Source organism: Triplophysa rosa, linkage group LG11 (genome assembly GCF_024868665.1).
Source record: "Triplophysa rosa linkage group LG11, Trosa_1v2, whole genome shotgun sequence".
NCBI classification, from domain to species: Eukaryota; Metazoa; Chordata; class Actinopteri; order Cypriniformes; family Nemacheilidae; genus Triplophysa; species Triplophysa rosa.
The window spans coordinates 7,900,533-7,928,353 of record NC_079900.1 but is presented as its reverse complement, the minus strand read 5'-3'; the positions used below and the strand labels follow the sequence as shown (position 1 = coordinate 7,928,353).

Sequence of the window (27,821 nt, the reverse complement as noted above, 5' to 3'; positions counted from 1 at the left end):
TCACACCACTCATTCCTCAGAGCTTGTTTCTCATTTATGGCAAAACAAAATCGATAACAAATGCACAATTTAAATTTATGACAACATATTACGGGGCAACAGAAGACAATTAACAGAAAAAACAACACCCCATTGTAGAACAAAGTAATAGTAAACTCAGAACTTTAAAAAACTACAAGTAGATAATGTCAGACTAAGTCACAATACTGCTGTCTGCCCCTTTTATCCATGGAAATAAATGGGATTATAACAGTGCTTTAAACTTTAGGTGATGTCAGCAAACAACAATTTGCTTCGTCCCATTCTTTAACATATGTATTGTACCTCAATGCAAATTGGCTTGTCTGTGTATACAAGCTAAAGAGCGTAAATAATCAGCTCAGTGCCCAACTCGAACATTATGAACACTATTATTAAACATTAAACAGATAAAATACTATGTTCAGAAGAAATAGGAGATTTCAGGTGTGTAGCAAAATAAACCCTTTTAATAGGGTCTCGTTGGTGCTTATTTTACACTGAATTGTGTGAGATGCCCACAATAAACTACCATCAAATACCCCTTTGCTGCTTTGCCATTCTCTGTATTGTGTCTGGAATATCTACACAATTAAAGCCTAACATAGGAAAAAGTGACTGTCGAAGATGACTCTTCGTTGAACGGAGCTTGGATTATTTATGTATATAATATTATCTACTAAACAGACATGCAAAGCAAACCCAGCATTTGAAACCAGTGAAGATATCAGTTCTCATTATGAAATGCCACGTTCAGACATGAACGGCTCTTTAGAGGCCAAAGAGTAGACTTCATAGACGCTTTAGACTATGTGTGCCTTTTTCAGGTCAGAGAAAAAAGTCAGCATGAAATAATGACTTGCGTCTGTGAATACTGAATTAAAGAGTCTTGTGTTCAGAATGACCGTTACTGTTTCTGCTATCTTACGAGAGAGCTAAAAAATATATTTTTAGTCATCAATTTTGTATTATAGCAATATAGTTATTTATAGCAACAGACTATAAAATTAGAAGAAAATGATCAAGTGCCAACTGGAACGTCCTGAGGTCAACAAGTCGCCGGCACGTCATTGCTGGGAGTCCACCAAAGAGTTTTTGATATAGCCTCCATAGGTTGAAAGTTCTCCATTTCGTACATCCATTTTCCCCTCTGTCCCATTCAAAACAAATTTTCTTTTTCTTCAGACACTTAATGTCAAGTCTTTGATGAGGCAGTCACAAATTCCTGTCTTTTATTTCTTTTCCCATCATGAATGTCCTCTTTACAGAGAAGTTGTGGTTGAGTCTGGGAAAGGTCCGTTCATGTAACCACCTACAGCATGTGGGCCAGGACCTTGAGCTGAACAGCCTGTCACAGGTGAAACAGACAGGCCACGAAACAACAGGTCCATAGAGGGGAGGAGGGGCTTGAGGAGACTGACAGGGCAGAAGGCGGATCCTCCATGAGGTGTAAAATTCACCTTGTTAGGGTCAGGACAGGAGGGCTGGCGAGGGGGATTTCCACGACAGGAAAGTCTAAAACCAACAGAAGTTTTGGAAATAGTTGATGTTACTGTGAGTTCACCCAAAAATTCTGTTTTTTATTTGAGAAACAAACAAAAAATGTGATCAACCACACTACAGTATGTTTTTTGTCCTTGGAGCTTGACAGCAGTAGTCATTGTATTGAGTTGCTTAACATTGTTCACCATTCTTGTTGTAGGGTAACTTACATGTTTGGGGAACTAACCCTTCATATTCATCACATTCAGTACAGGTATGTATAACTTACATGGCCTCCTCAGACACACGCACTCTCTCGCATCCCTCCGGAGGCTCTCTCTGGAACACGTATGTTTTGTTGGGTCGAGGTGAGGAGGACGGTGGCTCAGACATACATAGAGGAGGAGATGCAGGAGGACCGACTGATCCACACACTACCATATCTAAACACAAAGAAATGGGCAAAGAAATGACTGAAATTATTATTTTTTTGGTCAAATTTGTATTTAACATTATTAAATCAGTTGTTTGGCAAATGGTTCCTTTAGTAAATAAATATGTTATACCAGCAATATGTCCAAATATAATGTGGTAATAGTTTGCATATGTCAAAGTGCACAGGAAAGTACCGGAACCTTTTTTCCCACTTCAAGCACTGGCGCTTTTCATATAGAGAGATTTTCATATAAATATATCATATAAAGATTTTTGAAAATGCAGGCGTAATGTGTACCGGGATTTGTTCCTCTGTGTGCATATACACATAAAGACACGTGACGTTAGGCTACTGTAATGTAATGTTGTATTTTTTAATCGTGAACGTAGCTGTCACTGTAAAGGAATTTCCCTTGCTTGTTTTAGGTGGCTCAATAGTGCGGTTTGGTTTTATTACAACTTTTCTTCTATTATTAGTGCCAAATACATCTAAATCAGCTCTGTTGATGGGTTATTATTATGTAGCATTTGTTGTTTATTAAATGTTTAAGTAAATCATTTTTATTTATTTATTGGTAAATGCAGAACAACGACCAACAATAAGAACAAAAGGTAGGCTTCTTTTCTCCTTTAATGAGAGAAGGATTAGCCTACATTCAGCCAGTTTATGCTACATATAAATATAAATATTAAAATAAATAAAAGCAAATCGTTTATGCGTTTGTAGTGCAATTTAAAACGGAACGCAGCAGAGTTCTAACTACAGTGAGGGAAATAAGTATTTGATCCCCTGCTGATTTTGTAAGTTTGCCTACTTACAAACAAATGAAGGGTCTATAATTTTTATGGTGGGTTTATTTTAACTGATAGACACAGAATATTAAAAAAAATCAGGGGGAAAAATTGTTATATAAAGGTTATAAATTGATTTGCATTTCAGTCAGTGAAATAAGTATTTGATCCCCGAGCAAAACATAACTTTGTACTTTGTGGAGAAACCCTTGTTGGCAAGCACAGAGGTCAGACATTTCTGATAGTTGGTCAGCAGGTTTGCACATGTGTCAGGATACATTTAGTCCACTCCTCTGTCAATCTTTAAGGTTTCGTGGCTGTCGCTCAGCAAATTGGAGTTTTAGCCTCCTTCACAGAGGTTCTATAGGACTAGGGTCTAGAGACTGGCTAGGACATTTAATGTGCTTCTCCTTAAGCCACTCTTTGGTTGTCTTGGCAATATGTTTTGCGTCTTTGTCATGTTAAAGGCTCATCCATGACCCATCTTCAGTGACCTAGTTAAGGGGAGGAGGTTCTCGTCCAAGATTTTACGGTACATGGGCCCGTCCCTCAGCCCCTCAATGCGGTGAAGTCATCCTGTATACCTGTAGCAGAGAAAAAGCCCTAAAGCAGAATGTTTCCAACACTGTGCTTCTCTGTAGACATGATGTTCTTGGGCTCATAGTCAGTATTTCTCTCCCTCCAAACACAGGAGTCCATTTTGGTCTCACAGCAGTGCCAGCACTTTCGCCAAAGCCTTTTCTGAATCATTTTTATGTTCATTGTCAAACTTAAGACGAGCCAGGCGGGCCTTCTTGGGCAGGAGGACCTTGCGGGTGCTTTAGGATTTCAGTCTACTGTGGCATAGCGTGTTACCAATGTGTTACCAATGTTTTGCTTGCTAACTGTGTTCCCAACTGTCTTGAAATCATTAACAGGCTTCTTCCGTGTAGTTCTGGGCTGATCTTTAACCTTTCTCATGATCATCTTTACCCCATTTGGGAAATCTTGCAGGGAGCTCCAGAACAAGGGCATTTGATTCCAAATAATCACACCAACAGTTGTCTCCTTCTCACCAAGCTTCTGTCTGTAGCCTATTCAAGGTTTGTGCAGGTCTACAATCTTGGCCCTGACATCCTTTGAAACCTATTTGGTCTGGACCATGGCGTTGGAGAGGTTGAAATGGAAGATACAGATTCTGTTGGCAGGCATCTTTTATATACATAAGCTGATTTAGGAGTACTTTCTTAAAGTGACAGGACTAATCTGTGGTCCATATAGGCACATAACCAATCTGTGGAGCCAGAATTCTTGCTAGTTGGTAGGGGATCAAATACTTATTTCACTGACTGAAATGCAAATCAATTTATAACCTTTATATAACATTTTTTTCCCCTGATTTTTTTAAATATTCTGTGTCTATCAGTTAAAATAAACCCACCATAAAAATTATAGACCCTTCATTTGTTTGTAAGTAGGCAAACTTACAAAATCAGCAGGGGATCAAATACTTATTTCCCTCACTGCAAGTACAAATTAGTATTTTTGCAACTACAATATAAAATGCACAGGATACAGCAGGGCACTTTTCAGTTTTGTGACGTACAAAAAATGTGAGCTCACAAATGACTTTAAAAAAATGACGTTTTTTAATCAAAGTTTGGGAAAGTTTTTTATTATTTAGATTATTTGAACAAGCTCTTGCAGACCGAACAAAAAACCCGTCAATAAAGCAGACTGGTAATGATATTACAAAGACCATACATAAACACTTAGGTCGGTATATGTTTATCATGTTTATGTTTTTTACAATGTTTTTATTAAGGAAAAAAATAGGTAAATGCTCGGGCAAGTGTTTATCCTGTTAAAAGTTAAGCAGGTATCTGCAGAGAAACTCAAGCTTCTCTGCTACGTGGAACAGCAAAGTGTTTTAGGTTTCTGAGCGATCATGTTTATTGAGGCGATTTGTATTTTTAGGTTGATCATTTTGATATTGTGATGAATTTAGATTTTGAGTAATTTCAAACTTTAAAACTGCATTTAAGCAGACAGCGCTATTTTCTCGTCTTGAGTTTCAGTTTGGTGATAGGACGTATCATACATGCATGATTTAGCTAAATACAAAGTTTTCGAATAACTGGCGAACTCGCTTAACTTAACAATATGGCAAACTGATCTCGAAATATCCGAATGCATGCGTTTTTTTCCTATTTGCACTATCGTGGGTCATATCCGATCTGTCACATTGGAGGAAAAAATCGGAATTGGGTCACATTTAACTGACAGTGTAAACGGGGCCAAATGGAATTTGTTTTAGGTTGGAACAGGTTCACTTTCCAGAGGTGTTAACCACACTGAATTTAAAATGTAATAACAACAACAACAACTAGATGTTTCAGTATTTGTATAGCCTGTGGATATGTATACAATATGTTTGTATAAGCTATGCAATATATTATGTATAAATAAAATATATTGTATAGCCTAAAATGTCAGAACCCCATCCACTCAGTTTAAGAAAAAGCTACTGACCAGCGTCTGTGATGGTGCAGGGTGAGTGTGAGGGAGACAGCTGGGCAGGAGAAGGGTCACTTTGTGAATTGCTGCTATGCCTCTGTGCAGGGACAGGTGCTCTGTGACCATCTGGAACATCGAGAATCTAAACACACACAGGTCATGTTAATAAAAATGTGGTAATGTCTGCATTTCAAATCTATAACTTTCTGTTAACTTTTTATTATACTTTAGAAATCACTTTGCCGTTTGAGAACGTATGGGGCAATTTTGATCCTTGAAAGTATTCTTAGTTCAAACACGCGGGCAGACACTAACTTTGTGAGGTTCCTTTGCCGTTTCTGACACGAAGACTCCCTCCAGCTCCAGGTTCAGTCCCTCCACGCTGCGTCTCAGTCTGGGAGCCAATCGGCTCAGTGGAATCAGAGGCATCGTCTGCGTACACGCACATAAATCAACAGATGACAGAGACAAGCTTAAAAAACAAGCTATAAACGTGTCTCGTAAGGGGTGAATCTGACCCAGCTGTAAACAAACATGTCAACATCAAATTACACCCCATAAGCAACACTTATACTGTATTGTATACCTATATAAATCTTCAACTGTACAAACACAAGTCCAGAGTGTGTGTGTGTGTGTGTGTGTGTGTGTCATATAACTGGCAGCAACTCGCTGGCATCATCCCCTAAGTAAAGCTGTTCTGTTTTTAAATCTCTGTTGCTAGTGAGAAGTGGGGTCATTCAAAAGGCTCAGCTTATAATCACAGCCCATAAACAATGCATGTCATATTCTCCCACCAATTGTTTTCTCTCCTCTGAGCATACCCGCATGCTGCAGAAGATCAATTCTAAAACTGTTCAAAGAGGCACATGCGTTTACCTGTGTACTTCCAGGTGTGTGCGTTTGGCTGGTGTGCATGTGTTGGTGTGCGTGTTCGCAGTCCATGGCAGGAGGCGCATGTCTGGAGCGTTTCTGTAGGGACTGCCGTAGCTTAGCGACCTGAATGAGAACAAGGTGAAAGTTACAGTATCAGATGTACTCATGCACAGAGGAGAGGTGGACTACAGATAAACATCTTACAGTATTATACAACTTTTATACTTTTATGTGTTATATCACATTCTATACAATTGCATTTCTATTGATATAGTGGTAAAATATCAATGAAGTACTACAGACTGCATCAGGAATAGCAACTTTACTTTAATTTGGTAAATTAAACCCAAACCTCGGGTGTCCAAAATCCCCTTTTCAGGAAATTGATTGCTTTTAAAACAATTAAATACAGCGTTGTCACAAGCACTTTTTAATACTTTTTATTAAAAGCAAATTTAGCAAAACCCATTAAGGGTGCCTACTAACAATGACTCGTGGCATAAAATAAAAATCCTGAAATATGAAGATACAAGGTTTCAGAAGGACAGCAGCGATATGATGGATCTATGGATAGATTCAAACTTCACACTTTCTACCCAACATCAGATACTGACCTCTCTGAGGTGCTCAGCGCTGCCCCACGATGCAGAGCGTTTGTGACCGCTGCCCCCTCTCCGCCCTCGTGTGTCTTCTCTCCAGGAACTGGGTGTCTAAGAGACAAGCAAACGTATATGATTTTCTTTACAGTCTTTTTCAAAGGTTTGCGACCACAAGGGATTCTCTGAGAGAGATCAAAGATCTAGCCGATTCAAGACATTCAAAACTGTACCTCCCTTTTTCAGACCCCAACAATTCCAAGCACCCTCACACTTTACATAAAGTAATCCATACCCTTCAAGCGAACAAAAAACTGTTAACACACCCTGAACTGTTGACAGCTTTCCGGTTGCGAGACAAGCACAATGCAAAGCGATGCTGCTCTTTCATGCACCAGTTCAAGTTAAAGCACCTGCTGTATTGAGCGCTGAGAGAGAGCATTGCTCTGCTAAAAATCTTGACCCATTTTTTTCTGTATTTTAACAAATGGAACTGAAAGCTGCTTCCGTGCCTCACCGAGTTTATTTGAATACGAGACACAAGATGTGACACACCTGCTAGACACACCTGGAACACAGAGACACGTCCAAACACACACAGCTGTGTGGAGACTTGCACGACAAAAACCACCGACATCTCTGCACTACATTCACAAGACGCGGAGGAAAAAAACACTGAGCGTGTGTCCCCAGGAGCACCCGCGTGCACGTACTGTCATGACGCCCGTGTATCCTTTTTTGCAGCTCCCTTGCTGAACATACTCTGCGGGGTGAAGTCGGAGGTCGGTTCAGATCACCTAGCTGCACTTGCACGCTCCACTAACCGAGAGCCACACGGTTTCTGTGAATGTGTGACTGATCTGAGCATGGCCATGAGAATATGTTTAATAAGAGGGGTGCTGCACATAGAGCACGAGGGGTGGGCGACACTGGGTACACAAAATGTGGGTAGAAATGTTAAACATCTTACTTTTGTAAGTGACAGAAGCAAACAAACAACTACCTCTTCCTCAACAACTATATGTAAATACAAAATAAGCATTAAACACAGTTAAATGATGACGGTCACATTCTTCATGATAGCAAATAAAACAAGTGTGTCTACGTTGATATAAATGGTCTTGTGCACCCAGGGGTCACTAAATACATCAGTATGTATAAATACAAAACAATATAAATAAATACAAAAATGACATTTGAGACAGAGGACAGGCCTAAGATGTAGTAAACGGAATTGTGCACACAAAATCCCCTATATGTATATCAAAAACAGTTTGTATATACATTTGCCGATTTTAAGTGTATGGGTCTGAGGGAAGCATGTTCACAAATGTTCACATTTACAGTGTGTATGGGAATCTCACGTCCGCATATGCAAACTTCATGGACTGAGATAATATCTACACCTGAAACCTGATGCTGACAGTTACTGGATCAGGTTGAAAACAAGTTTTCAGCATGCAACATCTCGCATTCACAGCGAGAATTAAATATCGTTCATAATCTGATGTGCCCCCCTTAAAGCTGAAACCTTAGAATCTGAATGTAAACTGACACATGCATGTGTAGGAGGTTTTGACGATGTTTTACTAAGGTTCTTAAGGCTGGTCTTGTGTATGAACACAAAAGAAGATATTTTGAAGAATGTTGGTAACCAAACAGCGGGGGTACCCATTGACTTCTATTGTATAGACACAAAACCAATGCAAGTCAATGGGTACCGCCGTTAGTCAGTTACCAACATTCTTCAAATTATCTTCTTTTGTGTTCTGCAGAAGAAAGTCACACAGGTTTGAAGTGACAAAAGAGTTGACGGATGATGACAGAATTTTAATTTTTGGGTGAACACTTCCTTTAATATATAAAAACATATAGCTAGCTTTATATTTTCGAAGGGGGGTCCCTCGCAAATGTTTGATTATATTTGGGGGTCCCCGGCATCCATTTGATTATAAAACGCCTAGTCTAGAAACTTTAGTCTAGATACTGAATTTCACTTCAGCTCTGTAGCCCTAGGTCAAACAGGGTATCGGCCAATCACTGCGCTCCGTCTCAGATCTTGCCATCACCCTTGTCTCTGCCAGAGGTCATGGATATCTTGTGCTGCTGGATGCTAATGTAACAACATGCCGCCGTATAAAACTGTGTCATCACTTCTCCTCCACCCCCCATAGTGCGAGATTGGGACTGACTGCGTCTGCTTAGTGACTGAAGGTTTCGCATGGCCGGGTGGGGGCAGGGGTGTGAATAGATTCGAATTTAAATTCGTCCCTTATGCCTTTCTGCCCGGACACTCGCCCACATCAGCCTGCTATGGGATTAGACCTATAAACGGACATTCAGCTCTGTATGCACAGCATGTTAGACGCTGGATAAAGTTTCAGAAGTTCCCCATTTGCACTCGACTGGACAGGAAGGGTGATCGGATGGGGGTGGGGTAGACCGTTCGGAGCGTCTTGAGCCTGTACAATTGTTAACCGTTGAAGGTCCACTGTGGTAGGGCTTTTACTGAAATTGTAGGTCGAGTTCATCCATTAATGAATGAATGGATTACATAAACTGGGGAGACAGTGCATGTATGTATTAAAGGCACGACTGAGGGTTCTGCCCATGCATTGTGTGTAGGGGGTATCACAAGGGTTGGGGGACGGTCAGTATGAAGGTCATGATGAACAAAACCATCTTTTTTTGGGTGACTGGTTAGCGGATCACCTGCTGAGAGACACAGGCAGCTTGAAACATCCTATACAGAATCCACAACCATCAAAACCGACAGACAAACCAGAGCGCAATACAAATGCAGCAAGGGACCAAATGTGTTACTTTTGTTACAGACTAAACTTTCTGAAGAAAATAGAAGTGGTCCATATATCAGAAAAAGTCAAGTAAAAAAAACAAAGGATATGCAATGGTAAAAGTGATGCAAATACTAATTTCTAATAATAATACTAACTTACTAACAATACCAACTTTCTCCTTTAAGATTAAAACATGAATCCAGGAGAGCACGAACAGCCACTGCATGAAGACTTTTACCTTTTGTGTATGACTGAATATGGTAAACCCGAGCAGGCATGTCAGCAGCACACCAGAACCCCATATGGAACCCATTTGGAAAACACAATATGGCTGCCATTCCCAGCTGAGGTCTCCTAAACTTCCTCCATTACCAGCCAAACTCTTTCCCCAAAGCCAAGATCTCTCTCATTAATAATCGCCTGACTTTAAACAAACAGGCTGTCCCCTCGGTCATTTAAGAAAGACCCTTTATAAACAATCATTAAAACAACAAGTATTGAAACGGCTCTAGCAATGTCTAACTCAAACAAAGGATTTGTTTTTTTACATCTCCAATCTTTATCCTGCACGGTTGGACAAGACCTTGTTGTTAATTTCACAGACTGGGCTAAAGAAATAGTTCACCCAAAACATTCCCTCATGTTGCTCCAAACCCATAACTATCTTTCATCCATGAAACACAAAAGCATATTTAAGCAGAATTTCCAAGGTGTTTCCAATGAAGGTAAATAAGGATAGACAACTACAGTTTTTGCAACTGCAAGCACGACATGATAAGTTCTACAGACTACTTTTATGATGTGTTTAAGGAGTCATATGACAGGGCTAAAACAAATATTATCGTTTGTTGTAGATGTAATGCAATGTGTATACACGATTTAAGGTTCAAAAACGCTGTATTTTCCACATAGCGTGTATGTTTGTATCTTCTCTTTGCCCCGCCTCCCTGAAACGTGCAGATTTTTACAAATCTCACCGCTCTGAAAAGCGAGGCGTGCTATGATTGGCCAGTTAACCAGTGCGTAGTGATTGGTCGAATACTGCAAGCGTGATGGAAAATGTAACGCCTCTTACCATTAGGGATGCATCGATATTTTTTGGCCGATAACCGATATATTGGCCGATACACAGTATCTAAATAATATAACGTTTTCTGAGACTGAAAATGATTTTTCCCGCCGAAAATCACGTACCAAGCCTACTTTACACTATTTAAAGATCCTTCAACTTTTAAACTTTTTGGGATATAATGTTTATTTAATAAACAAATTAAATATGTTCTTCCAGAGCAACCCAGAAAGGTGTTCTCAATAGCCACAAGTCTAACAGGTCTCAAGACAGAAAGCATTCAGACAGCAGTCGGCGTCAAACAATATGCTTTTGTTCCTATAATTTACACGTTCGTAAATATCTACATACTACATCAACAATGTTTTGCTAATAGCAGTAAGTGAATGATGACAGATCATGACAGAAAGACTGGATCTGGATTTTAACTGTGAGCAGCGTGCAGCTGAAGAAGTTTAACCAGAGGAAATGATTCATAATTTATCGGCTATAATATATCGGCCTAAATTATATTATCGGCCGATACCGATAACATTAAAAACGACTATTTATAGGCCAATACAGATATGGTCGATGATTTATCGTGCATCTCTACTTACCATATTTGGAACATCAGGTTCCAAAGCAATTGTACTGACAGGTACGCCCACCTTACTTCAAAGTCAAATCATACCACGAACTGACGTAGATTTGTGGGGGTGTGGTTACACGAGGCGTTTCAGGCAGGTCTGGTGAGCATTTGCTTTTCGATAAAATGCATCTTTTGTTCTGACACTTTAATTTTTGCCATTTTACGTGTCTAATACATGCATGGGCAACTTATAACACACCAAAGATGACGCCATATGACCCCTTTAGTCTTCTTATGCCATATGATCTCTAATAATACTTCACTCCACCATAACTCTGCCATTTAATTTGTGCTTCATCATATTCAATCTAGGCACGAGTTGCAAAACACCATAGATAAGCAATGTCGTTCCAATTTCAGTTTGGTCTGTTCCTCACAAAGCTATCTAAAAGTCTATCTAAAAGCTATCTAAAAGTTCCTCACAAAGCTAGCTAAAGTCATATGACTTTAGAAGACTTTAAGCACCATTGAGATTCTGCAAACCTTTTTTAGTTATAAAGCAACACGGGTGTATAAATGATGAACCATTTCTTTACCCCATCCTTTTTACATAGGACTTTTTACAAACAGAAAGTGTGTGCGAGTCCACTGAAGGTCCTCACCTGTGTGGCCTTATCATTGACGCAGGTAACGGGCTGACACTCTGGTTCCTTAGGCCAATGGCCTTGCAGGTACGGTCCCACTAAAGTATCCAAAGATAATGTCCGCCGCAAGGTTGGCTTCGGTGGACGGCCCTTCGTTCTACATTCAGCTAGAGAAACAGGACAGAAAACCACATGAGAGAATGACAAAGGTGAGATGATTTTTTATTTTTTTTGGTTTACGGGCTCAACTTGCATCCCTACTAGAACATGCATGCATCAACTACGCTGCTGTAGCTCAGACTGTCATGAAAGCATTTTTATAACTGTTTATGTATCATCATCTTTTCAGGTTTATCTCATGAGTCTGCACTTTCAGCCGCTCGTAAATCACACGAGACACATTCCATGAATGAAAGACACTTTATAAATAGCCGCTGTTGGCGTAATGGATGCTGATAATCCTGGTGCTTCATCAACACACTCTAGACAGGTTGGTCTTCAGGCTTTTTACCTAAAATACTTCACAGGATCATATTCACACAAGATCAGTTTCTTTCTTGTGAGCATTGATCACGTCACAGAAAGTAATAATGGAACATCCGTTCTCTAAACTTGTCAGATCCTTTCTGAATCCATTCAAACTCTGTCAGCCCTTGGGGTCTTTGCAGAGGGGCTTTTGATGGTGGAAGTTAACTGGCGGGTGCTAACTGAAGTGCGCTCATCTGTTATTTTGTGAGGGTGTGGTATCAAGCAGGTTGGGTGACTACAGTCTGTGTGCGACATGGTGACATTGAGGTGCTTGTATGCTTATTTAAGACTCTGACATGGTGTGTGCATTTCACGCTACGATCAAAAGAAAAACATCGCTTAAGCTTACATTTAGTGCGGTTAATGTGTTGTCACCAAACATTCTTGAATGGTTCATTTTTAGGGGAAAAATGTAAACCGTACAGGCTTTGTGAGACTCACCCACGCGTTTTATCAATGAAGCATGAAAACCGCCTGTGGATTACAGCTTTCAATAGTCAAACCCTCCTCCCGCAAGTGGGAAGCATACGGAACGGTTGGCATATGGACAGGAGTAACACACAACCAGGTGTGCTAACACACGTCTGCCATGACATTGTGTCAAACTGAATGATGGGTAAGAAGAATCTAAATATTTAGAGGGATCACATAAAGGTCAACCCTGACCAGACCAAGACTGAATCTGCCAAAATGTCCTCTTGAGCATTGTTAAACTCTGGGTGCACTCAAGGCCTCATTGTGATCCACTCGTTCTCCTAAAAGTATAGGTATAAGTATATCACGTTGATGAGGGAATCTTTAAATCTGTTGATATAAAATACCTGAGACAGTGTGACACCCACAAAAATGTCACACCAAGACCGAGGTTTGTTAAGAACCTTGACCTATTCTTCCATAAAACAACATGGGTTACACGAGGTTTAAACCCAAAACAATGCAAGACCTACAATCTGACATCTTGGTGTGAAGCAGCAGGTTATCGGAATGTGACAATGATCATTTGTTTTTCCTGCATGCAGACATTTAAGGTGAAGTAAAACAGACATCCTCAGCTCTGGCCACACAAACTGCCAAAACAAAACAAAAAAGGTTTATAAATCTTGCAGGCAAGCATCAACAACGAAAATCAAGATCAAAAGTGTCTTGAAACTTCAGGCTTAACATGTTTGTTTAATCTCGTGCTGTGTTTTGTGACAATATTGACCACGAAACACGGTGCGGTCGAGGTGGGGGTCGTTCAATGCGCTGAGAAACTTGTTGAACACTGCTGCACCGAAGCCAAGAGCAGATGCCACGAGAATGCAGCTAAACCACAAGACTGAGCAAATGATCCACTCACATTTACACGTTAAATACTCAGTATTATCCTGCCTAAGCAGCAGAGTTAGGATTGGGCACGTTACAAATCTTAACAGCGTGCATTTCTGGCGTGCTGTTGTGTGTTTATGCTCGGTTTTACCTGTTTTGGCTTCTTTGCAGCGTGGTGCGGTTCGGTTCTGCAGCTGGAACGGGACCGTGGCTCGGAGGGGCTGCAGTCCGGGATTACCCACCCGTGCCATTCCACTCCGACAAGACATTCACACCGTCGCTTTTGTGCTTTTCGGAGTCTGTAAAAGTTCACGAATCGCCTAAACTTCAGCGTTTACCTAAAGCTGAATCCTATCGTCTAACGTTAACTCAGTCGTCCAAAACAAAGCTCGCGTGCTATTATTCTAATAACAACGTTAGTGCAGTCGCTAGCTCTTCAGCTAGCTAGTTTCTTTTGTGATAACAGTTAAGTTTTTCTAAACTAATTACTCAAACAAAACACGTTATTTTCTCTCCGTGTGAAAAATCACGAAGAATAAGCTTGTATCCACCGTCCTAAACGGTTTATCACTCGTGACCTACTAAACATGTAGTTGGAGAACTAGTTGAAGACCAACTACATTGTATGGGCTGCTGCCAATTCTTCAGTCCACAATCTGACAACAGCCAACCTACACACTCGTGTCGGATTCACGCCACAGCGTAGCGTCTAAACACATGCTTCCGCTCCGATTGGCTGCTGAAAAATACTACTTTCATCACATTGGTTGCTGGCAGCATCGATCTGGTAGAGGCGGGTCTTCAACGTCGACTTGCACACCCATCTCATTAAAATTCATACTTTTAACTACCACCAGCAGTGAACAGCACAATGCATGCTGTTAACAAAAGTTCGGGGTGGTTTGGTTGAGAAAAAATATATGTTTTTAAATAAATAAAAAATAATTGTTAAATCACTAATGACAGCAAAAGTCATTACAGATATAGCACCATGCAACGATTCACTGGACACATCCACCCAAGACAGTGGTGGAGTTTGACTTTTCGTTCTTGTTGATATTTGTTGATATTTACATATTAAGCTTTTTTACAATTAATATCACTACACATTTCACTACCTATATAGGCTTATTTCAAAACTTTGCCTATTTAAAGTTTGCGTGGTTGGGTGCATTAGGGTGGGTTAAACTACAGTCATGACTCATGAGCCATTTAACAACAACCAGTAAAAAGGAAAGCCTTTCTCTCAACTTGTTTCTAAGTCATATTGAGTCATTTCTTCAGATCAGATCATTTATTTGGTAGCAAACTTTGTGTGCAGTGTCTACTAAACATTCTTTTCCTGTTTCCCTTAAAAACAAAACAAGACAAAGAATCTCCACTAGATGTCGGTTTCTCCCATGGAGTGATGCTATTGTTCTGACTGCAGTTTGTACACAAGCAAGCCTGAGTTGAGATAAAAGAATAGTTTATTACAATTCAAAACAGCAGAGCACTGCCACAAAATAGAGAATTATGTATACATAAAGAAACCTAAACGAAAATGATATAACAAAAGGTCCGGGTTTAGCTGACAACAGTTAATATACTTGCACTCACATCATATAACTTCAGAGGGGCAAGTAGAAGCATTTACAGCCTCAATAAAGCACTTTTCACATGCAAATACAGGTAGTCGCAACTGTCTCAACTCAACTGGTGTCTCTTTTTCTCAAATAATACTGCTAGGCATAGAAAAAAATGAGTGTTTCTGTGTGAATTAAAAACTACATTCAGTCATTTTCTTCTCATAAAACATTATTCAAACATTAATAGTATTTAAAGCAATGTTTAAAATCACTCACAGGAGACTCCAGTCATATCATTACCCTAATTAAAGCTTATTTAAAGTTTTATTTTAGTCTGAGCGGGTCGCCTCATGGGGCAGACATTTTGAGTTCATATGACCAGCTGAATACTGACATTATAGGACACTTTCGCAATTGGAAAATAAATTACATATAGAAGCATTTCAGAAATTGAAACCGTGTAATGCTACAATCACAGTATACAGTCAGTTTAAAGCCAAAAATCTTTCATGTTGACCAGCATAATAGACAACATAAACAAAAAAATACCTTTAGTATTAGAGTGTACCTTTAAGAAGAGTCTGTATAAGTTCAATATCTGCCAAGGCGTACTTTTTAATCACATTGCTCTGTTGTGTGCTGAGAAATGAAGGAACTTAAAAGGATAGTTCACCCCCAAAAAAATTCTGTCATCATTTACTCACCCTCGTGTTGTTCCAAATCAGCATACATTTCTTTGTTGAGTTGAACACAGTTTGAAGAAACTGTTTGCTTTTCTAAATTCCTCAAAATATATATTTTTATGTTCAACAGAACAAAAATATACACAATAATTTTTCCTACTGGTAGTCAATGGTGCCTCAAAAGGCCAGTTGCTAACATTCTTCCAAATATCTTTCTTTGTGTTCAACCAAGCAAAGAAATGTATATAGGTCTGGAACAACTAGAGGGTGAGTAAATCAAGACAGAATTTTCATTTTTGGGTGAACTGTTCTTTAAAAGCTTCATTAAAATAAACTGTTATGCCTGTTGTATTTAATACCAGAGGGAATAATACATTGATATAAGGCTGATGCATTGTTTCCTGGAGAAAAGTGCAGTTGGAAAAGAGGGCTCTGGTGCCCCCTAGCTGGGGGAGAGGGCAGGACTTGGCTCTGTGCTGATGTTGACCAAATACTCACTGGATTTAAGACTTGCCAAAGACTTACAGCTGGGTAGAGAAGCCAAGGAACCGCACAGACCCAGCATAGAAGGTGTGTTGTCTTTAGCTGGGAGAAGAAGGGGAAAACATGAAAGGTGTTGGCATTAAACACATTTCTTTGAATACAAACAATATCAATGAAATCTTTGTCCCGAGAAATCTGTGTACAACAGAGATAGGTTGGAAGCACGTGCACTTTCGCCAATTTAATCAACCAATATATCAGAAATGCTCTCTGCCTGTCAAACATATGAAACTGTCTTTGGAGGCGGGGCTTTGGAAAGAATGCGTGTTGTTAAATGTACGGCACAGTCTAATTTCGTCCTAATTTCTTACAGCGCCTAATCAATAATCCATGCAACTACACTGTTTGTACCTGCTGACCAGGCCGTGTCTCCATTTTGATTGCCATCTTCCTTCTGACAGTCAGAGTTCAAACTTACATCAGCTGAGAGGTCCAAACTGTGAAAGCTTCTCCTAAACACACACACACAATATGAAAAAAAGCAAATCAATGACTAGATTTTTATATTTCTTGATAAAATGTAGGTGTTGCTTGTGCAAAACTCAACGCCAAGGTGCCTCAAGGCTTGTTCCACGCAAACTGTGCTTACCTACGGAACAACTTTAAGTTTCCTTGGTCATTGGCAGCTTGTTCAGTTGTCCAATGATTGATGAATGGAATAGAAAGGCCTTTAACCAAATGAGACGATTCACGAGGAATGATGCCAGTTCTACACAACAAACCAGAATAGGGCCATTAGACAATGCATGTTTGGACAAATACAGTATTGTCTGTGCGTTGCGTAGTGTGTATGTACGCGTACAGTTGTGCTTGTAGCTCCAGTATAATGGCCTCTAGTTCTTTCTTCTCCTGTTGGCTCTGGATTTGTAGTTCCTCTAGGTTCGCATCTAGCCTCTTGCTCTCAGTTTCAACATTTTTCAGCTGGGACTCCCTCAGGCGCACCAACTCCTCTAAATAACCCTGAAAACAATAACACGTACAGAGAACTGTTACTAGACCTAAAGCACATGTTAAAGGTGGTGTGTGCAATCTTCGCGTCACCAGATAAAACTGATCCACAATTGTTTCCACATTCCAGAGCACAACATTTACTGGCTTTAACTGGGTCTGCCAACACTAGAGATCAAAAACCGCTTATTTAAACCTTTTGGGCGTAGACGATTTTGAATCTTTGCTCCATCTTCCGACACTTGTTACTCCAGGTCTCCTCATCAGTGACCAGAGGAATGTAAGGATGCTCAGCTACGCTCTCATCACTGGCACTGCTGTCCACACTGCGGCGGTCTTCTTCATCGCTCATGTAGTCATAACTGCGAAAGTCACAATATGCTTTCAACACTAACAATAACAGTAATATAAAAAATCCTGATTATAGATAGTGTATGCATATGATACAGCGTAAATAATTTAGCACCTATTTAGAGATTTGAGAAGAGCCACAGTGGTTACAAACTCTCTCCCAGTTGTATTTTAAGTATGATTTATTCAAAATAAACCAAATTAAGGAATGCCCTAGTAAACAAAATGAAGGATGCCCTACTACATTACAATTGTAATTAAATGAGGAAAATTCTCTGCTCAATATTGTGACCTCTCACCTCTGGGTGAACTTCAGGTAAGGTGTGTAGTCAATCACTGCAGGTGTTTTTCCATCTAAAACCTCTCCTTTTAGACAGAAACTGAAAGAACAAGAGAGAGAATGTTCAATACTAACCCTTGCAGTAAAACTAAAACATGTAGTTAGAAATGTCTGGCTAAACCGCTTAAACGACTACCATATTTAATCTGTTACAAGCGCACACGTGCTTGGGAAGTTGACATTTTAGAAGCAGTTTCAATAAAATATATTTTTTTGTAACTTTAAGTAGTCAGAACCATAGGCATGTGGACAGCACATCAGACATATAGCGCAGTTCGAGACCCCTATCACTTCCTGTCCTTTGAGAAATACAGCCAAAAAAGCCCCCAGGTGCTCTTACCTGAAGTCAATAGCGCTGAGACCAATGAGCATCCCCGTCAGTACAGTAGCCTCCTCTCTTAGCATTATAGCCCCATCATCATAAAATCTCCTGCAGCACAAACGTACATTTACAACATCAAGTGACACTGAAATGATAAGGGCACCGCTAAGACAGATGCATATACTGTGCAGAAGCTCGACCTGGTGGTTCGAGTGTCTCTTAATGCTGTGGCGACATATTCAGACAAACGCTTTTCCATCAGCGCCACACGAATCCAAGCTCGTCCCTGCAAAAGTACAATTAGAAAATGAGCACAGATAATACATAAATGCTACAAAGAGAAACATACAGGTAGAAAGAGTCTTGCCTTCGCTCGTGATGTGCTAATGTTCTCTATGCTCTCAATGCTACTGATACAGTTGTTGTGGACTTTACTGCAGGCCAGCCGAACATAGTCCCAAAAGCTCCTCTGGCCATCTGAACTGAACCAACCACCTGGACCTGATTAAAAAAAAATTCATCAATACATACAGTATTCACGAGCACCTACTGTCTACACATTACGTGTTATTCATGAAGCAGAGTGAATTTCGCTTTGAAATTGAATGCAACAGTTTATGTGATTGAGGATTTATGAACGGCTTATGAATTCATTTACTTTAGGTTTCTTGAATGAGGCATTGGCAAAAAAATCTGTGTGTAAGTGATTGGTTACATTGGCACGCGATTCTACCTTTGAAACGGTGACTGAGGATGTGCTCCAAAATTGCAGCAAAGTTGATAAACTCCTCAGACGAGTCATCAATGGGCTCGGCCGTGTACTTCTCCAGCAAAGTCTTTACAGAAAACCTATGGAGGAAAAAAAAGATAATGCAGAAAGTTGCTCTTTCACAGCTCAGGATATATTATGGAGTTAAATTTAAAAATAGTGTCACCCAATATAAAGAAGTAGGAATAGACACAAATGAGACAATTGTTGACATACAGTATGAGTACATGGCTATTCTATGCCTTCTATTTCCCAAGCTATTCTGAAACTTGTCTACAACACACATGAGATTGCTAGGTCTTTTTATAAGGAGAAACATCCTAATTTACGCAAGTGTCCATTTGATCTTCATTGAATCTCACTGCATGTCTATGAGTTACAACTGTACAACAATACAACAATATTAAAAAGATTGCATTTGTTGGGGATTGACAGAGAAAATGTTAAATATAGAAAGTAACGTAAAACATGAAAAGATGGACCACCATGAAGGACATAATATGATCAGCATCACAAAGACACATGAGCGGTAATCTCAGTGCAGGCCCTGCTCAAGGCTGCCTTTCTGACTGATGGAAAGACAGGCGGTTTTGGGAGCGAAGCCACAACGGAGTGCTGAGGTCAATCCCAATTGTCCTGTGTGCTAAACAATGCCCTTTTGATGGCATGTTCACGTTACCATTACTGCTATCACAATCGGTCCTTGTGCCCCTACCAACAGCGCAACGCTACTTGTCGGCGTGTCGACCTTTGTCCTCCCGCCCGGGTTCTATTCCAACCTCAGCGCCTTTTGTTTTTTTTAAGTATAGTGAGTGAATCTCCACCGTATCACTCACACGCTCACTTTCTCCTCCCACCCACTCACTCAGATGGTGGTGTGATCTATTTAGGGCTGTCCGGGATCTCTGTACAGTTTCTATAACCCGTGATCTCCTAGTGAAGTCAAACCTGCAAGGCTCCGGCATGCCGAGACTCTAACCCACACACAGACGACAGGAAACCCGGCACCCTACATGCCTCCATGGGGAACACTAGTTTTACGGAAGGGAAGACTGCCCTGTCTGTGGGCGGCTCTTCAATAGCCCGAGGCAAGACTTCCATCACCATGGGCAAGTCCTCCATCACCCGTGGTGTCACCACCACCTCGATGGGTGAATCCACCATTACCAGAGACAAGACCACCATCTCTTTGGGCAGAGCCAGCTTCAGCCGGGGCAAAACTTCCACCTCTTTCCGCAACGCCCTCATGCCCAAGCGCAGGACCAAGTAGATGGAAAGGAGAAGCACAAACGTTGACACCAGGGGAAAGACTTCAAAAGCAAGAACGACAGAGACAGATACACAGCAAGAGAGGCCAGAGGAGAGTTTCAAAGAGTCAAAGGGGAAGGGATTCCTGTTGTCGAGAAAAACCTGCTTCACAAAAGGGAAAATCAAACTGATGAAAAGCAAGAAGGCCATTTCGTGGGGGACGACGGCCATTTCCAGGACCAAAACCAAACTGAGGAAGGGAGAGACTGCATTTGTGGTGGGTACAACTACAATCACTCACAGGGAGACCACTAGTTCTTTGAGCAAGGCCACTTTGAGTCAAGGAGAGAAATCTGTGACTGTGGTCAAAACGTCCATCAAAAGAGGCAAGGAGTCTCAATGGAACCTCTACTGGGATTTTCATCTGTGACAAATGTAACCATAAACAGTAAATGTACGTGCTCAAAGACTTTGTTCTAGACCGTTCAAGCAGGTTTGTCGTTTTGTGTGATGCAAGTGTTTGGAAGTTTGCTCTAGAATTGTACACAGTGCATTCTAGAGGCAAAATGTAGATGTACTTTTAAATTGGTTTGGAAATGAGTATGACAACTTTGCCCCAGATATGGAATACGATTGAACATGATAACAGATTTGTCTAAGAGAGGATGGTTTTCATGTACTGAGCATGTAGAGAATATGCACGTGTGTGTGTGTGTGTGTGTGTGTGTGTGAGAGAAAGGGTGTGCCGCTCGCACACAGTTGTGTGTCATGAGTGATGTATGTTGGCACAGCTGGTGCGTCGCTCACATGCACAAGGCTGTTAGTTGGAAACGGATCCGGAATGCAAGACTGTGTTTGGAAAGAAAATTCTCAGTAAATAAAAAATGCTACTAATCTAAATCTACTAATCGTACAAGCATAGCCTGAAAATAACTGATACATTTTTTGCTTCTATTAATGTAGCATAAATAAACAAATATAACAAAGAAGTAAAAATGCTTGTCAATAAATAGATTACAAAAATCTTTGTGTTATCATTAGTCTTAAAAATATTTTAAAGCTTTGACCTTTAAACAGAAAAAAACAAATTTTCAACAAATAAAAACAGACATTTTTGTCTGATTTCTAAATCGACCACTCTTAATGTAGATCAAGTGATTTAACAAAACATATCCAATTTGTCATTTTGGGCTGATCTGACATGAAAATCACACAAGTAGACCACACCCTTGATTACCTGCCGTTTGTCTTAGGCTCACCTTTATCAAAAGCCATGTACAGTAGCTATTTCTCTAAAACACTTAGTACTTTCTCTCACAGTACTAAGGAGGCACAATACCACAAAACTAAGTGATGTCATCACTGATTGTGCCGATCAACAATGTATTCTTCAGTGTGTCCCACAGCCTTGCTTCGGCGACGGGACAATGAAATCTACTGTCCCCTCAACCCCCAGATAGAACTGAGGCCTCCTACGGCAGCCTCTGTTCATTCACGGCACACAGGGGAGATATGTGGCCTGGTGGAGCCCACGTTGCACAATTCAACAAGAGCTTTATGATGCTACATGAGGGTTGCTCTCACCACGCCTAGCATTCTGGTCCCATTCGACACTATCTGCTTGGACCAGACGCTGTCTGTGTACGTTGGGATGTGTTTTGCTGCCAGGACATGCGATGAGCCATCGTAACTTCATCCTGTAGAACCAGGAGAACAAAACATTCCAGAGGGGTGAAGCAGAGAAAGTTTAACCCTGAACGTGCTCCGGGTCTTCTAGGCTGGCCGCTGGAGGGGACCTCCAGGATCTTCTCCTCCACCATGGGTAACAGCAGCATCACCGAGGGCAAGACAGCCCTCAACCTGGGGAACACATCTATCAAAAGAGAAAAGTCCAAGATCATGTTGGGAAATTCCTCTATCTCTCGTGGGAAGAGCACAACATCCCTGGGCTCTTCCACCATCACCAGTGGCAAGACCAAGATCTCCATGGGTGGCGCCTTCTTTAGCCGAGGCACCAAGTCTACGTCCTTCCGAAAGGCATTTATGCCCAAGAGGAAGACTCTTTAACGGGGAGTAAGGCCAAATTGGGGGGGTAGGGTTGGTTTTGGGGGGAACAGGGTGCTGGGAGTGGGGTGGGGTGGGAGGGAGGAAGATTCAGGAAGCTTGGCAAGAAGATAAATATAAGCAAATATCACCAGAAGCTGAAGAAACACCATACCATCTGTGGAGATTATTTATTGGATTGTCCAATTTCATTTGTGAAAAAAAATCATTTTCCAAAACAAACAAAAACTTATATTTTAGGATCAAGCCTATTTTTCATTTTCCTGCATTTGGATTTAATCCTGAATACAGGTTAGTAGCTACTAAATCCAGCGGATATGCCAACAAGCGATGACAGTTTTTACCTTTTCACACATTTACCTTTTCTCAATGTTTTACGGTTTAGTAACATCATTGATCTTGTATCATTGTGACATTTTTTTAAATGTTGTAACTTGTGCCTCTGTAGTCTACTTTTCATTAGTCTACTCTCTTAAACTTGAACCATGACTTTAAGCTTTTTACTACACAAAGACCAAGTCTTTCTTCTAATTTAATACTGTAATAATAATCCTGTCAGACTTGTAATTCTTTAAACATCATAGACGGCTTGGATTCCTTCACAGATCTATGCTTGACCCAAGATTGGATAAGGTTTTCCACAATGGCAATCCCATGCATGCCTCAAGAAAAAGACTAATCGGGTGTAACACCCAAAACCATTCTTAATGTGAAAAATCAACCAAATTATTGCACATTATGCCACAGCATTCCTGAAAAACACAAGAATGATAATGTTTAATACATTTAGTAAATATGTGCCCAGTGCTTAGCCGGGCACAAATGCTAATGCAGAAATGTGGAAGTAAGACACTTGGTACGATATGACACTGAAAAACAAATGTGCAGCTACTTGACAAATGGCTTTTGTGTTCTGGTGCCGCCCACTTTGGCAACATGCAAAAAACAATTCTATAAAATATTATTTCACACCATTTGCTATTAGGACTCTCTATAACCTTTTCTGGATCTGTTACGGTTTTGTTGTCAGCATTTAAAGCTTACAGTCTATAGACTTTCATTGTTACTCGCTTTATTACTTTGATCCCTCTATCCTGTGCCTAATCTGTCAATCATGCCTGTTTCCCTTTCCTAACCCCGCCTCTTTTTAACATGACTAATCAAAATTTCACTAAATCTTACTACCATTGTATATTTTGAATGTACTTATATTGTTCTCCCTTCCTTTACCCCTCTTGTAGGCAGGACCAGGATATGTTGATTCCTATAAAATGTTCCACCCATTCATCCAATCAATCCAGACTGACTTCAGATTGGAAATACAAGACAAATTTAAATCTCAGTTGTTTACCACAGTTCGAGATCAAACATCCGCATTCATACAGTGGTGTCCAAATATCTGAGACCACATTGAAAATCTGGCATTCAAAATGCAACTTAAGCCGGTAAATCAACAAGAAGTTTCTGAATAAAAAAAAATGAAACATGCTTTCTGGAACACACTTGTCAGATCATGCTGGTAGAACATTTTATGTTGTCATTAAACCAAAATGGAGGCATACCAAAAAATAGAAAGGTATAATCTTGTGTAAACTTTCCAATTCAATTTACTCAAATTGTTACGCCACTAACTCATTTGTAGGCTAATTAAAAAGGTGAATTGCTTAGATATTTGTATTTGTATTCTATTCTCCCAAAAAGTAATCTCTCTAGTGGCCTCAGATGTTTGTAACCCAGTAGATATACAAATTAAAGATGGAGTTAATAAATGGATTTGGAACGTGTTATCAGTAAAGCTAAGTAGGTGATATGGAGGATTGGTGTACCAAGCACCGACATGTTTGGAAAAATAAATGTGCCTCTGGTTTGCTCTTCATGTCATCAGATGGTGAAAGAATTGCTCTGAATGAATGAACTGAATTTACAAAAAGTAATTTCTGACTCTCTCACCTTGATCTCCAAAACCTCCAAACAAAGCATCTCTAAAGTATGTAAATACACATGAACATTAAAAATCCTGCTGCTAACAACCTCCAAAGAACTATATGTACCATTTCAATTCTTTCTACACAACTCAACAGTGACTGTTTGTGTATCATTTCAGATCAAAATATCATACACAAAACAAAAGCTCGGTTCCGCTGATACGAAGACTGACTCAAAAGCTCATCCTTGCAGAATTCTTGAATCATTGGAGACCACGCTGTCACGTTATGTGAAGGACTTTCTTAAAGAGATGGCACTCCCGTGTTATTTGAAAGCCAAGCATAGGGGGCATCAACAAGAGCCTTTCTTTGACCGCTGGAACTCTTACCTCTCAACTGGGATGCATTATCATGCCCCATTATACATTTTCATTATGTTCCAAACCCCTAAACCTGCTCTCACAAAGATGCCACAGATCAACATTACTGTATCCCATTGTCTTACGTACTGTATTCTTGACTTGGATATCAAAACAATGTTACGTTTACACATTTGGAAGACAAGCCGCTAGAGAAGACCAACCAACAAACGCGTAAACGTTTTAAGTATATAGCCTTATAATGAATCTCTGGGATATTTAGTCCCCCTAAAATTGACATTTGTTTAGTCTGGGTTTACGTTTGTGTAAACTGTGTGACTGTTTAGTTCTATTATTTCAGTGATCCAGATCATATGTGTGTAACTATTGTAAAAGAAGCAACAGATAGCAATACCACTAATTTTAGCACAGAATGAACTCAGCTTTGAGATAAGAAATGGGTGTGGTTATTGGTTGTGTGCTTACAATGTGAATCTAACTATGTTTTCTGTTGGTCAGAACCCTTCTCCACAATGTCAGCTGCTCTCGTTTTAGATATAGATGGTTGATATACATTAAGTGGATTTGCCCTTATACACATATACTATTATTCAAGCTACATAAGAGCTCTGTGGGCCTTATCTGCTATTCTTCATTGAACATATACTATACTCATGTTGATTTAGGGTTACTGAAAATGTATTTGGTCACTAAAGACAAACCACTAGGATGATGCCACAGTAGCATTCCCACTAAAATAGAACATTTTAAAAGCTGTTATCGATGTGGGCCGAGAGACATGACAATGAGGATGAGGGTTTGGTGATTGAGAGTGAAGGAAATAAAACGTAATGGTCTCCTGATCTCAACATACCAGTGAACTACAGACAGCTGATAAAGACACGGGACATCGTGTCCTTATGAGCACAAAGTAATTTGAGCTAATTTATTTGATCCAATTTAATTGTGTATTATTTGAGATTTCTTTGCTAGCATCCGTCACTTAACATTCAAATTTGAATTCTTTATTTTTTTCTCGTCAAGTGTCCTGTGTGACTTGTCTTTAAATGTTACAACAGCTCTGTCAGGGCCAAACAAGGAATGTGGGTAGCAGATGAAGTGCCCCTGCCTTTTACAACAAAAGCGTCTTTGTGTCTGTAATAATCTGTGAGGTCTGAAGTCCTTTTTGTCATTCTATCACGTTTATTGTTTCCACACTGCATTAGCATAGTATGTGTTAGATGCGTTTAACAGCTTCTACGTTATGCCAGACAGATGGTAGAACTTTGGAAAGTTTGGTTCTGACCATGATGCTGTACGCCTAATAAATATGTGCTTACATTAAAGAAGTATGATTTATTGTCTTCTTATCAAAATATTGCAAGTAAGTGGTTACGTCTTCTTTCAGAGGTTTGATATTTTGCTTATCCACTGATTTCCTAATATTATCCAATCTACTGTAGTACTCATATTCTTAGATGCTCAAAGCAGAGAGGTGGGGTGATGATGTCACAGTAGCTTGCCCACCTCACAATCATCTCTTTGACTGCATTTCAACTATGACAAAACAATGCTAGTGCTGTCCCAACAACTGTGTTCTCTGTCCATTCAGCAACTGTACATGACCTACGGCTGGGGCGCCCCCAAACACCATGAATTATTCAACACCCACTTTATCTGCTGTATACCAAACAACCGGTTAAGTGCAGCTGTGGAGCAGTCCTACACACCCCTGGAGAGCAGAATGCAGTGATGGAATTCTGTTTAGCGTACACGATTCAGTAATGACTCACCAACGCATGTTGCATAGCACACCGGGACAAATGTTCACTTGCAAACATGGCAAGCACATGATGAAGGGATTGACACGTTAAAAGCTACGAATGTGGTGTAGTTCCCTAAACAAAAGTTTTTTTTGTATATATAAATTACTCAAGGACTTTTTCAAAATTATTAATCATCCGCCATGTGACATGTCCCTTAAAACAATACAAAACAGATTTGAAAAAAATAACTGCTTTCTCTCTCCCTCTTTCACTTCTCATATTGGCTCCTTAAGAAGAAGTATTGTCACTTTATTGTTTATTCTGTGAATTGTTATGGGAAAAAATAATCAAAGTTAAAGAAATTTAAGATAATGTGGTCCTCAGCATGAAATGGTCGGTCGGATGGATGGATGGAATGACGTCATGGATGCTGGGCTGTTGCGCTTCCGCTGGTATAAGATGATGAACCAGCATTCTTAAAGGTCTCCTCCTCCAATAATAAACCGCTTTTATATCAGCTCAGTCGTATGGAACGCGCTACTATGCCACAGTTAAACATGACAAAACAATACAGAAATATATTAATTAAATCTGACACTTGCACAGAACAAGAAGCTTTCTTAATAATGCATACAGTGAGAGATCACCTGAAGGTGAAAACCCAGCTCTTCTCTCATGTATGGCGATGTAAACAAATTCCTTAGACTGTAAACCTCCGCTACATTCCGAGATGCTGACAGTACGTATAACACAGGACTTACTATCACTTGTCATTGCTGTTATTGCCTGTGACGCCTGTATGTAACGCTGTATTCCGAGGGCTGTCAAAACACGAACATAACAATGACGCGTCTCCTTGTGCATGCAGAGGAGCTCAAATGCGCTGAGCGGTGGGCTTGATTTAATAACACTACCTGCAAACGGTGATGAGATTCTTGCGCTCCACGGCGATGTTTCTAGAAGAGGATTTTTTCGATGTATGACCCATAGCCATTGCGGTCTCGAGACAACGTGACATAATTCAGCGGACGGCGCATCGAGCCAGTAGGTGTGTGTTCGAAATGCATGCGGCGCTGCGCAGACCGATCGGCGTATGACATCAAAGAACCGCGAGAGCGCTTTTAAGAAGTCCACAAAGCATAAAATGTTGTAGAAATGCCTTATGACTGCAGCGTTTACAACTATTGGTAATACACAGTTATCCTAGTATATCACGAACTGCACTGTTCTGCCAAACGTACGTTGTCTAAACCAATGTATAGATCACAGGTCGAGTCTTCAGAGATTATGTAAAGATGCGTCATCCAGGAGGTATTCATAAA

The 27,821-nt window shown here is 40.2% G+C and overlaps 2 protein-coding genes and 1 long non-coding RNA gene across 9 annotated transcripts; 1 reads left to right on the top strand and 2 right to left on the bottom strand.

Moving 5' to 3' along the window:
* fam117aa (family with sequence similarity 117 member Aa) lies at positions 1 to 14,258 on the bottom strand. 2 transcript variants are annotated; one of them, XM_057346813.1, is made up of 8 exons: positions 13,765 to 14,258; positions 11,796 to 11,944; positions 6,714 to 6,809; positions 6,103 to 6,222; positions 5,539 to 5,655; positions 5,239 to 5,365; positions 1,790 to 1,943; positions 1 to 1,533 (listed from the first exon to the last, which is right to left on the bottom strand). In XM_057346813.1, exons 1-8 carry the CDS (start codon positions 13,880 to 13,882, stop codon positions 1,281 to 1,283), a joined length of 1,134 nt encoding a protein of 377 aa, XP_057202796.1. In that variant the 5' UTR covers positions 13,883 to 14,258; the 3' UTR covers positions 1 to 1,280. The 2 variants fall into 2 exon arrangements, with proteins under 2 accessions (XP_057202796.1, XP_057202797.1); XM_057346814.1 differs by lacking the exons at positions 11,796 to 11,944; positions 13,765 to 14,258 and adding an exon at positions 9,732 to 9,830.
* A 742-nt stretch (positions 14,259 to 15,000) lies between these two features.
* Positions 15,001 to 27,563, bottom strand: rundc3aa (RUN domain containing 3Aa). Its single transcript, XM_057346808.1, has 11 exons — positions 27,414 to 27,563; positions 19,102 to 19,217; positions 18,736 to 18,869; positions 18,569 to 18,654; positions 18,387 to 18,476; positions 18,006 to 18,086; positions 17,552 to 17,717; positions 17,210 to 17,367; positions 16,997 to 17,116; positions 16,759 to 16,859; positions 15,001 to 16,449 (listed from the first exon to the last, which is right to left on the bottom strand). Exons 1-11 carry the CDS (start codon positions 27,515 to 27,517, stop codon positions 16,307 to 16,309), a joined length of 1,299 nt encoding a protein of 432 aa, XP_057202791.1. The 5' UTR covers positions 27,518 to 27,563; the 3' UTR covers positions 15,001 to 16,306.
* Positions 20,409 to 26,101, top strand: LOC130562070 (uncharacterized). 6 transcript variants are annotated; one of them, XR_008963889.1, is made up of 4 exons: positions 20,409 to 20,878; positions 23,691 to 23,894; positions 24,335 to 24,436; positions 24,554 to 26,101. It is a non-coding gene; the product is annotated as an uncharacterized LOC130562070 (long non-coding RNA). The 6 variants fall into 6 exon arrangements; XR_008963885.1 differs by having other exon boundaries at positions 23,691 to 24,025; XR_008963886.1 differs by lacking the exon at positions 24,335 to 24,436 and having other exon boundaries at positions 23,691 to 24,025.
* Positions 27,564 to 27,821: the final 258 nt, after the last annotated feature.